Source organism: Pseudonaja textilis, chromosome 2 (genome assembly GCF_049901715.1).
Source record: "Pseudonaja textilis isolate UNSWEBS1 chromosome 2, rPseTex1.2, whole genome shotgun sequence".
NCBI lineage: Eukaryota > Metazoa > Chordata > Lepidosauria > Squamata > Elapidae > Pseudonaja > Pseudonaja textilis.
The window spans coordinates 28,228,077-28,240,246 of record NC_141991.1 but is presented as its reverse complement, the minus strand read 5'-3'; the positions used below and the strand labels follow the sequence as shown (position 1 = coordinate 28,240,246).

The 12,170-nt window shown below is 37.2% G+C and overlaps 1 protein-coding gene across 3 annotated transcripts in view; it reads left to right on the top strand.

Moving 5' to 3' along the window:
• The window catches only part of ADAMTS9 (ADAM metallopeptidase with thrombospondin type 1 motif 9), a 153,105-nt gene extending 142,380 nt beyond the window's left edge, over window positions 1–10,725 (top strand). For all 3 annotated transcript variants that reach the window (XM_026721947.2, XM_087923609.1, XM_087923611.1), the window contains 7 exons: window positions 1,267–1,361; window positions 1,770–1,864; window positions 1,960–2,093; window positions 3,262–3,353; window positions 4,707–4,811; window positions 7,113–7,207; window positions 9,191–10,725. In XM_026721947.2, the coding sequence (XP_026577732.2) occupies window positions 1,267–1,361; window positions 1,770–1,864; window positions 1,960–2,093; window positions 3,262–3,353; window positions 4,707–4,811; window positions 7,113–7,202 (611 nt within the window). In that variant the 3' untranslated portion in view covers window positions 7,203–7,207; window positions 9,191–10,725. The remainder of the gene's footprint in view (window positions 1–1,266; window positions 1,362–1,769; window positions 1,865–1,959; window positions 2,094–3,261; window positions 3,354–4,706; window positions 4,812–7,112; window positions 7,208–9,190) is intronic.
• Window positions 10,726–12,170: the final 1,445 nt, after the last annotated feature.

Here is a 12,170-nt window from a genome sequence, read left to right as displayed (position 1 = left end):
TGGTTTGGTGGGTGACAGGGGACGGTTACTGTAAAATCTCCATTCCCACCCCATTCCTTGGGGAAGGTTACTGCAAAATTCCTCTTCCCTCCCCATTCCTGAGGGAAGGTTACTGCAAAATCCCCATTCCCTCCCCACCCCACTAACCTGCTTTCCAGCTCTGTTCTCCTGTGCAGGGCAACAAAAGAAGACCCAGCTGATCAGCTGGGACTCAATGGGAGGCAGAGAATAGATGGGAGCAGGGCTAGTCAGAGGTGGTATTTGCCGGTTCTCTGAACTACTCAAAATTTCTGCTACCGGTTCTCCAGAACTGGTCAGAGCTGCTGAATACCACCTCTGCTTTTAATCCTGCACTAATTCAGTTCTAGTTCCACACATTTTTATATCACGTCTCACACTTTTTCAGTCAAATTAAATTAAGCCTTGCTGGCTGGGGAATTCTGGGAGTTGAAGTCCATGCCACTCAAAGTTGCCACAGTTGAGAAACACTCCTTTAGAAGGATTTAAAAAAGAACCAACAGCTCCTTTCCACGCTCACACAATCTCTCTTAAGTATTTGGGAACTCTGGTTTGAAGAACCCTCAAGTGATCTGAAGCTTTGGCATTACTTCAGTGGTATATTGTAAAAATGCCCTGCAGCACTTTCTAAGCCAGGAAGGCAACAACAGAAATAGCAGGGAATATTACAGTGCTTGATTTCATGACAATGCATGGGGCTCAGTTCTTGAAAGACCATCATTTGTGCAGTCTCGAATGCAGGAAGAAGCAAAGGGGGAGGGAAATGAATGTAAGGCACAAATAAAATTTCCTAGGATCTAGGTCAGTGGTGAGATTCAAATTGTTTTGTCACTGGTTCGGTGGGCATGTCTTGATGAGCATGCTTTGCCTAACGCTGGGGCTGGTATCAGTTGAAATGAAGAGCAACCAGTGATAACATATCACTTAGATGGCTATGTGAGCAAAATGCCATAGGTTGCACTGACATTGGAAGCCTGGTGCTGAGTCATTCACACACACACATACACACACACAAAATCTTACCTTTTACAAATTTTATAACATCACTACAGGTGTTGGTGGGGGAGGTTCCCTGCTTCATACACTTCCAAGGCCTTTCTCTTTAATTAAATAATCGAAGCTATTTCACGTATCTTGAAATATTCATAGTAATATTCCACTGATCAGTTGTTAGAAATCCACGCTGTGTTATTTTTGACTGTTTTGTTTTTGCTGATTAGAACCTCATCTTTCTTTTCCTTATTTTAGGTGAACTACCAACAAGCTGCAAAGAAGCAAAAAGACTCCAAGTCATTACTGAGGATGGTGAATATTTTCTGAAAGTTAAAGGAAGACTTTTAAAGGTGTGATTCAAATACCTCCTCTGTTTTTGGAGGGGAATACTGTTTATAGGACAGGGAAAAACAAAACCTTAGATTCATGTGACTACAGATTCTTCTGCTTCTTGTACATTTCTGTTGGCTTGCTGGAAGTATAGGCATTTGTTTTTCAGTGAATTAGAAGCAAGGCATTCCACAATAAGTATCATTATGAAGAAAACTTTCTGTTTCAGCTCTCAGTTCGAGAGGGAAAAGATTATTAGAACAATGTGAAAAGAAAATGAGCAATTGGCCCTTTGAGATTCAATTACATTTACATTGTGCAGCTTTTCAGAAAATCATAATTCTATATCCTCTTCTTATTTCTGCCCTTTGCGCTCATCATCAGTTTTAATTATTTCATAAAATTATGGCTCCTTTCCCCCCCCCCAGATATATTGTGCTGGCATGGACTCTGATAGCCCTAAAGAATACATCACTTTGGTAAATGGTGATGCGGAGAATTTCTCAGAAGTCTACAGCTACAGGTAAGAACAGTCAGCCATTCTGTATTTTTCGTTATGTCTCGTACTTTGCATAATTTTTCGTGCAGTAAGTAGAAAAGGGTTTTCTTTTGATTCAGGTTACATAACCCTACTGAGTGTCCCTATAATGGAAGCCGAAGAGAGAATTGTCAGTGTAGAAAAGATTACACAGCCGCTGGGTTTTCTGCCTTCAGCAAAGTAAGGCTGGACCTGAACGCTATGCAGATAATAAGTGAGTAACAATAATATTTTGTTTCTCATCTTGTTTAACTTTGTTGGAATTGTTTGAATTACTATTTTAAAAGAGACCAGCTTACATTTCCCAAGTTTAACTTTTATGTTACCATATTTTCCTTTAAAATGAAATATTTTACCTTGCATGTTAAACTTAGTTCTCTGCGAATGTTCTTTTCCCGATCTTGTCTCAGCTAAACTCAAATGTGACATCATAATCTTAGGCATTGACATGAAAGGTCTACTTTATGTGATCCCATTTCTCATTGGGAAATTAGTGTAGGAGATAATTAGGTTGAGCCTGAGGGAGGAGTCAAACACATCACCAGTCACGGGTCCCTTTGACCCACAAAAGATCTAAGTCCAGCCCACCATGAATGCCTTATCTACCACCAAATTGTTTTGAACATTATCAGTTCAGATTCTTGTAGAAAGCTTAAGTTTGCAATAAATCCTGATACCCATTGGGTATCTGGGATCTCCTGATTTCCTTGGAGCTTGACATTTCACAGTATTGGGAAGGTGGTTGTCACCAGAATTCCCTTTTGACTGAAGTCCCATCAGAAAGGGTATACAGGAGCAATCCGATTGCACAATTTAGCAATAATATTGGAGCTGGTTTTTGTATTCTAACTGGACGTTGTCTCGAGCTAGAGACAGTTCCTAGCGATAGCTCCTAAAGAGGCGTATGAAATAGGCCGAATACCTTGCAGTTCTTTTATGGTCTGTAGGACTACATCCACACTTTATGCTTATGTTTGAAAACAAATGGCAGGGGGAAATTGCTGCTTTAGAACAATCCTACAATTTTAGATGTATTAGAAAACAAAGAAACAAATGGAAAAGAGGCAAACCTGTAGCCCGTTGCTAAAAGATTGGTGCCCCTACATATTTACAATGCTTGTAATGGTGAATGGCTTAACCCAGAATTATTCCTCATTTTCAGTATCTCACTACACAAATTTAAAACTTTGTGCCACGTTTCTTATTGAATTATCTATGTGAAAAATCAGGGAGGATTGCTGATGAGTCAGAAAATAAATGTGTAAAGTTAAGTGTTTTATTTTATGTAAGAGCCAAATTAAACATTTGCATTTTTTTTTCTTTTACAACCATTCCATTTCCCCCTTTGTCTCTGTGGTTCTTGCCAAATATTTTTTTCACAGCTACCGATTTACAGTTTGCACAGACACTTGATGGGAGACCTGTTCCTTTTGCCACTGCGGGGGATTGCTACAGTGCAGCCAAATGCCCACAGGTATCCCTCTAGACCTTGATTCCGAGTTATATTCCAGCATTTTGTCATTTATTCCCAATCAAATCAATCACACGCCAGCCATTGCCTTATTCTGTCACTCCTTGTCTAACATCTCCTTTCTTAAATATTGTACAATGTTGTTTTTTTTTAAATTGTACTGGCAAGAGTATGTTTCTCTGAACTGAGGGTTTGTTGTGGTGGTCTAAATATTGTGGTGATCAAATGTTCTTTAATTTGTTTTTCTTATATTTAATACATGAGCCATGCAAAGTGGTAGGAAATTTTTTTGAAACCCACCCCTGCTAGCAGATCAAAATTACGCAAATATAAGTACATAAATAGGTACCACTTCAGTGAGAAAGTAACAATGTCCCGTGCACTATCATACCGTCAGCTACATGACCATGGAAATGTCTTCAGATAATGCTGGCTCCCTTAGCTAAGAAACAGAGATTAGCAATGACCCCTAGACTCAGACTCAACTGACAGGGGAAACCTTTACTTTTACCTTTAAGAGCATTGCATAAAGTTACAGTAAAAATAAAATACACAGAGTCCTGTTTTACCTGATAGAAACACCAGCGCTTCATGCAGCAAAATAACTATGTGCTCCAAATATTTGAGATTAATTGGGTGAAAAAAGAAGAGATACCCCTTCAATTGATTAGGTAGAAAAATATTATGATGTAATAATAGAACTAAACTCATAATGTGTTCTAGGTCTCTTTTAGCATTTGTATGTCACAACATGTTCAGACATACAAATGCTAAAGGAGCCTTAGCTTTGGCCCCAGAAAATCCTGACAAGTCAACAAGGCAAATGTCCTATGTAGATAAAAGAGCAAGAAAATATACCTGTCCAAATGTAGGAAAGTTATATATTCTCATTCTCTCTGTGTCTCTCCCTCCCTCCCACTGTTCCTCTCTCTCCCTCTCTCTCCTCTCTCTTTCCCTCTTTCAGAAGAGTTAAAGAGCAACAAAGATCACTTGAGGGACAAGAATGCCCTCAACTGGCAGGCCACAGCAAGGCAGCCTTGTTCTCAAACTGCTACAAATGAGAATAAATGCTTAATCTCATTCCTGCTGTGATTTGTACAGTATGTGCTAATCGCTGCGAGTGCTTGGAACAATTGAAAACAGTGCCAGGGAGATCTTGTTAGAATAATGACTCTTGTGGTCTGCTGTTACACAGGGGACCCAAAGCACTAGAAAACGACATTGTTCACAAATAGATTTTCTCTCTTTTTCTTCCCTCTGTCTTTGTTTTTAAAGGAGCATGCATTTGGAGTATTTAGTAATCATTTCCGAGAGCCAGTACAATTTCATATACGTCTTTTCTTGTTTTTTTGAAAGGGTCGCTTTAGCATCAACCTCTCTGGAACTGGCCTGTCAGTACTGCAGACCTCAAAGTGGCTTTCACAAGGAAATTACGCTGTTTCTGAAATCACAAGATCTCCTGTAAGTGAAACTTACTTTGAATTAAAATGTTGCATATGTTAACTTGCTGCTCCTTCTTGTAAATCGCAAAAGTTCATGTGTGTGTGTATATACGAAAGGGTAGCCCCTTGAAGTCAAAATTAAAAGCCCAAGAATTGCAAAGCATGGTATGTAATTGGTGGGGTTAAACCCATACAATGGAGTAAATTCAACTTGATCTGTATTATTGCAATTAATTAGTGGATCTCCTTAACTGTGAAAGTAAAAAGACTGAGCTTCGTGACTGCACATACTTCTTTAATTAATTGTCTGAGTCCTCCATAGTAGGCAGTTCAGTGCTTGTTCTAACAATGCCATTAAACTCAAGGAAAAAAAGACAAATTCTTTCCCAGGGTCTGTAGTACCTAAGTACCCTCATTTTCCATGATTCCAGAGAAATAATGCGCTAGGCTGCTCCATTCTGTATGGCTTATTTATACTATACTAATAATTGTATAGTAATTTCATGAATATGCCTGAATATAACATATAGCAAGAATAAATAAGCATAAATAAGTCAAGGCAGCTAACACACCTAATATACCTTCCTCTTTCTATTTTTCCCAAAACAATAACCCTGAGAGGTGGATTGGGCTAAGTGAGAATGACTAGCCCACAGTTACCCAGCTGGCTTTCATACCTAAAGTGGGACCAGAACTCACACTCTTCTGGTTTCTAGCCTGGCACCTCCAACACTAGACCAAATAGTCTATTTTCTACACATAACCCAGTCCATCAGGTCAGCAAAAGCATTCAGGCAGAACAAGAACAAGTGCAATCCATTTTAGGTTTCCTCATGATGGTCCCCAGTCTTTCCCCTGAAGCTGCACACCCACAGTTTGAGAGTCTACACAAATTTCAATCTTGCCGTGATCAACAATTTGCTGCAATAAGCAGGACAAGTCCAGCAGAATGGTTGGCATACTTGGGCCACTTGCACATAAAGGAAGCCAAGCAGGGGTGGGCTGCTGGGGGCTTTCAGGGGTTTGGGAGAGCCCCTAACTAAGATTATGTGCAATTGGGAGAACCACTCCTGGCTGATCCCGCCTGCCCCACCCCTCCCAGGAGTCCCCACATGGCCCATTTTGGATGCAGGTAAGTGCAGGGCACACAGGGAGGCTTGGGGAGGGCAAAAAACTGGCTTCCTAGAAGTTCAGGAAGGTGAGAAACAAAGAAAGCCTCTGGAGCCTGGGCAGGACAAAAGTCCCGTCCCCCCGGCCATGGTGCAGGAGGCCAACTAGGCCACACCCACCATGGCCACGTCCACCCAGCAACCGAGCAGAGAACCCATTGCTAATATTTTTGAAGCCCACCTCTGGAGCCAAGACATGTGGAAAATGAAATCATGTTTGTCTCAAAAGGGACAGTGCAAAGGGGAATTTTCACTTGGTTACTCTGAAGCAGCTGAAAAAAATAATAATCGATGTTCAGCAGTAACTCCTAGAGGGAGTCCCAAATGACCAACTGAAAGCAGAGAGTCAAGACAATCAATATTGTCTACTTTCCCCGCTTCAGCTGTCAGGCGTAGTTCTTGAAGTTTCACTGTCAGGAGAATAAGTGAACAAGAAAGTGGGATCAGTATCAGAGATCAAGAGTAGCATACATGGAAGTTTTGTAGACTTCAATTTAACAACATGTAAGACTGGAAAGTCTCACGTATTGTTTGTTTATATATATATATTTCTGAGGCAAATTCTGTTGTTTTTAAATCAAAAGGCATTTGAAGCTGAAATAGATTTAAACTTAGAATAACCTTTATTGTCACTCTGAATGTACGCTAATCAGCATACATCAGAATGAAATTTTGTTGCATGCATCTTTCAAAGGGTCACTACTTCCAAAATACATTGCATAATCACGACAGAATAAATAAATAAATAATAATAAATAAATAAACAAACAAAATAAATAAATACATACATACATACAAAATTATGCATATACCCACATATATTAAAGAAAACAGAACAAACATTGAATATTATATGTATATAATTTCATTTTAAAATCATAAGGTTTTACAAAGTTGGGGTGGCGACGTCTTTGTTTTATGATACATTTTTTATTTTACTATCAGTTCTTTCATTTCGTTGTATGTTTCTTTAACCTAAATATATTTTCCTTTTATAACCCTCTGCATTTTCACTATGTTCCCTTTGCCTAATGTAATTGGGGTTAGGATTGTAAATACATTTTCCTTCCATAAATTGCTCAAATAGATTTGGGATATGAAGAATTGCTTTTACTCTTCTCTGATGTATTTTTTTTCTCATTTATTTATAGGATGGTACCAAAGTAATAGGAAAATGTGGTGGTTACTGTGGAAAATGTACTCCATCATCTGGAACTGGCCTCGATGTTCAAGTGTTATAGCAATGGTAAATTGTAATTTCTGCATATTTTTGTGTTTATATTTACAGATATTTAAATGTTTATGGGCTTAATTGTGTATCTGGTCAGTATTAATTTATATATTTATTTATTTCATCAACTGAGTCTATGTTTATTTCCGGTGAAGTTCATTTGGCTGAACTGTAATTCCACCAGACAAGTTTTGCTTTGCAATCTCTCAGCCTCAGAATTATGGTACATGGAATCATCAAATACTGTACACTGATGCATTTGAGTATAATGACATCACTTCTGGCACAAAACCATACTTGGATTTAGCTCTAAAATTGTCACTTCCACCTTTTCCCTAAGTTTGTCAGATTTGTGTGATTTGTTCAAAAGTCAGTACAGGTAGACATCATTTACTGACTACTTCATTGCTTTAAGGAGGAGGAGCAGACAGGAGTTTTGTGTCCTCATATTTATTTATTGATTGATTGATATTTATATTACCACCTATTCACCCATGGTGACTCAAGGCAGCTTACAGAATAAAAAAACCACATTTAAAACAATAAAAACTAACAAAAGGAATCAAATAAATTAATACAGTACAATATAACAAAATCACTCCCCAATTCTCACCCCCGCCCTGGAGACAGCAGATCACACGAGCCATGTAATGGGCTCCATCCCACTCTGGGTTGCCCAGGCCCGCTGGCAGAACCAGGTCTTCAGCGCCTTCCGGAAGAGTATTAGAGTGGGGGTCATTCTAATCTCTGGAGATTAATCACTCCAGAGAGAGGGAGCCATCACAGAGAAGGCCCTTCTTCTGGGTCCCACCAGGTGTATCTCCCTCAGGGATGGGATCCGCAACATTCCCTGCCTCCCCACTCTGATGGGTGGATGTGACCAGCAAGAGAGGATCCCTCAGATAACCTGGTCCCAAGCCAAGGGCCTTAAAGGTGACAGCCAGCACCTTGAATTGCACCCAGAAGCATATGCTCCAAAGCCCCTTTATGGACTCCTCTAGGAAACATTTCATAGGCTTGCTGATTATGACAAGCCATCCGGACTTTGATTAAGATGTTCAAAGAGGCCCTTCTTTCACTCACTATTAGAGGCACATTTTGTAGATACTTTCTCAGAAACTATATCCATAGCTCCTTGCTTCAAAATGACAAAAGCAGTATTGTGAGACAAACTCTACTCCTTCACATATAAAAGGAGTAGAGTGTGCTTTGTGATAGTTACAATACTGCTATCAGCAGATGTTCAGTTTCATGCTGACTGTCCTCAGAGTTTAGAACTCCATCAAACGATATAAGGAATAGCAATGTCGGAAACATTCTTAATCATTTGTCAATTGATTAAGTTTTAACTTTTATTGCTTTGTTTTTCTTGAATATTCAGATGTCATCACAACAATATTGCTTACTACTATGACATTTCATAAAAAAGCAATTTCTCAGTAATCCCATCCACTTAAACCTATCCCCGTCTGGTATTTCTGAATTGCCATTCATTCATTCATTCCCTTTCTTTAAAGATGAGCACTCAAGGCAGCTAATCAACTCCATACAAAAATAGTGGTTTGGTTTGATTCTTTGTTTGCTTTAAGGAAAGTCTACCAGTTTTCTTTTCAAGTTGACATTTTGGATGTCAGCCATGTCTAGGACACTTGACCCTTGGGGAAGTTATTCTCACAAACTTGGTGGTTCCAAAAACATTGAGGAATTGCTGAGTCTGCATGTATTGAATATATGCATAATTCAATTATCTGCATATAAAGCCTAAGTCGAATGACATAAAGATAATTTTGTGGTATAAGGACCTAGTGCTGGAAGCTGTTGCACTAATGTAAAAAAAGGGGTTGTTAAACTGTACAGAGTAGAATTATGGTGCTTCTGTGCATATCAGACTATCCCCATAAAAGATCAGATACACACAAACACACACACACACTCACACACCCCTCAGTTGTGTAGAAAGTAGAAATGAGATCTCTTTATCTTGTTTTTAATTTCCAGGATTTCTTAATGCCGGGAGCTTAAGCAAGATGGATGAAGGACAATTAAGCAATACCTCTGCCTTCTTTTTAAAAAAATTTCTATGTTTGTGTGTGTGTGCATGCGCATGTGTGTGTGTATGTGTGAGAGAGAGAGAGAAATGTATGTAATGATTGTATCTGTGTATGTGTGCATACGTGTGTGTGTACAGTATATTCTTGAAGTTCTAATGTATTATATTTATGTCCGGAATTATTTATTTTGATTTAATATTTTTGTATGTAAAATTTTATATTAAAGCTGCTTATCCTGTGTTCTTTTTTTAAAAAAATAAACCTTGCAGTCACACCACTGCATTTTTACATATTCTACATCATATGTAGCATATTGACAAAAGTGATATGTTTATTGTCACTGTATTCAGTTGTTTACCTTCATTCAGTAATTTCTCTTCTTGTTACAGGCTGCACTGATATTTGTAAGGTGCTAACTGGGTTTCATTAAGATATTTTTGGCATTTTAAAACCAACTATTCCTTATGAGGAAAATAATTATTGTTATTAAATTTATATAACAATCAGTACTTTGCGGAGATTTGGTGAACACGCATACTAGTATTTTTACTTTATCAATAACTATAACTTACATAATTTAATGGCATGTAATTCCATTGAGTAATCCTATAAAAGTCACTGGTTTGGTGCTAATATGATAATATTTATTAATAACCTGTAGGCTTTAAAAGCTAATTCTTTGCCATATCTTGTGGCAATGGAGAATGAGTAATTAAATTTGTGTAAAATGAGAATTGTTTCAAATATTAGTTTAAGGCAGACAAAGCGTTTGCCTTTATTGGAGGAAGGCCTAATATTATTCAGAAATTTATGAGCGGTTCCTTCTTCAGATAAATCATTTTAGCAATAGGATTTGTGTGTTATCATACTGGCAACATATAGCCAGAAGGAACAGTTACTATCAGTCTGGATCAGTGGTCTTCAAAATCACAAATTAAAATATGGAAACTAAATGAATACTGAGAGAAAAAAATCCCTAAAAATTAGATATTTGAATTTTTTGCCTAAAATTTCATATTAGCAGAAAACCATGTTTTTAAACACGGTTTTAAATAGAGGTGGGATCTGGACATATTTGAACCCCAGTTCCAAGAATTCAGTGTCTGCTGAGGAAGAATATACTTATTTTTCAAGCAAACAGAATGGAATACAAACATATTTTGCCTCAATTAGTCTTATACTTCATTAAAAGCACAAAACAATCCTGCTATTTAAAAAAATTGTTCAAACCAAATTGCAGAATCATTAATAAGGACAAAATAATGTACGCTAATCTACATCCACATTGTTGTAATTTTGGAATTGCTATATTTGCTATATCACAGCATATATTCTTATCAGGAATTAGGTAAATCTGCGATATACACTGCATTCTTATTTTTTAAAAAAACAAATACATGTGGATCAGATCACAATTGCTATATTTAAAGCCTTTTGACTCTAGAGCCATGCAGAACAGAATCATTTTTGTGTGTAAAAACATTACGTTTGCTCCAAAAATAATTCATAAAAATCAGAATATTTAATTTCTGTTATTCATAAGTCAGTAATACCAGAAGGATGTTTTTTTCTGCCAAATATACCATATGAAGAAGAGGTGCTATGTCTAATTTCCCTATTTTTTAAAATAACTTTATCTGCAAGATTGATAAGCACACATACCTTATTTTATTAATTTTAGCTGAGTTTTAATTATTGCATGGCAAGATTTCAGAACTTAATAGTTATCTACTACTGGAGTAAAGCCATTTCTCTTGTGGCAAACTTGATATCCCTAATAGCAGTTACACGTTAAAATCAGTAAGTTATAAACTCAATAAAGTTGGTTACATTTTTCAATATAAACAGCTTCAAAAAATAAAATTACACTATGCATTTGCAAATCATCCCATGAGCTATTTTATTTTTTGAAGAAAAACATCTAAGCAATTTGCTTATTAACTACTGGGCAGATTTAGAAAAAATAAATGATTCTACAATAAACCTCCCTGAGATATCTGTCCCTTCACAATAATTTATGCGGAACTCCTTCTCTGACGTAAAAAGGGTTGCCAGCAAAATCTGATTCAAAATAAACACATTGTATTAATATCAGAAGAATTGATTAATATAGCATCGCATATTCAAATATCGAATGCATTTTTGTTCTGACTAGTTTGTCAGGTTAAATAGCTTGTGACCAGTCTGGGAAGACAAAGTACAAACAAGATTCTCCACAAAGAGTTCCATATCTCACAGGTACTTAGATCTTCCAAGCTCATTATTTACCTGACTGCTAGATCAAAATTATTTTGACTAAACAAGTAACATAATCTTTTTTACCAATATGCCCAAATGTTAGGAAACTCCCAGCCAGGCAGGGAAGAGGGGTCAAACTAAGAACTAGTCTTGAGTCCTTGCTCAAGTCCTTGTAAAAGGCATAGCCAAACACTTCGTCCAAGTTCCCTGGAAACTTATCTGTTGATTCCCAAGAGAAGGCAAACAGTCTGGGGAGAGTCTTGTATTATAGGTAGAATGCAACAAAGTAGCTGAACTTTTCATGAATGGACACCAAACTACCCATCTTTTATACCTTTATTCTTGCTGTAAGATAATGTTGGCCATCAATATGATTTCTCCTGAATGTTCTCACTTTCACTGTGGAGCATAAGCTGTTCCTTCGTTCTATTGATTAATGGCAAAATATTGTTTTTTAATCTGCTTTACAGTTATCGTAGAATGATTTCCGATGAGAAGCATATATGAATATCTTTAACAAAAAATGAAAAAAAAATATGTTTTGTGAAAGCATTCACAGTTAATAGATTTCAGAACTGAATAAATTCAGGCAGGTCAAAATGTTAAATATACATTATAGGTTTAAATAAATATTAAAAGGTGTATTTTTTTAAAGGAAAAATGCCAAAAATACCTTTCAGAGTACATTG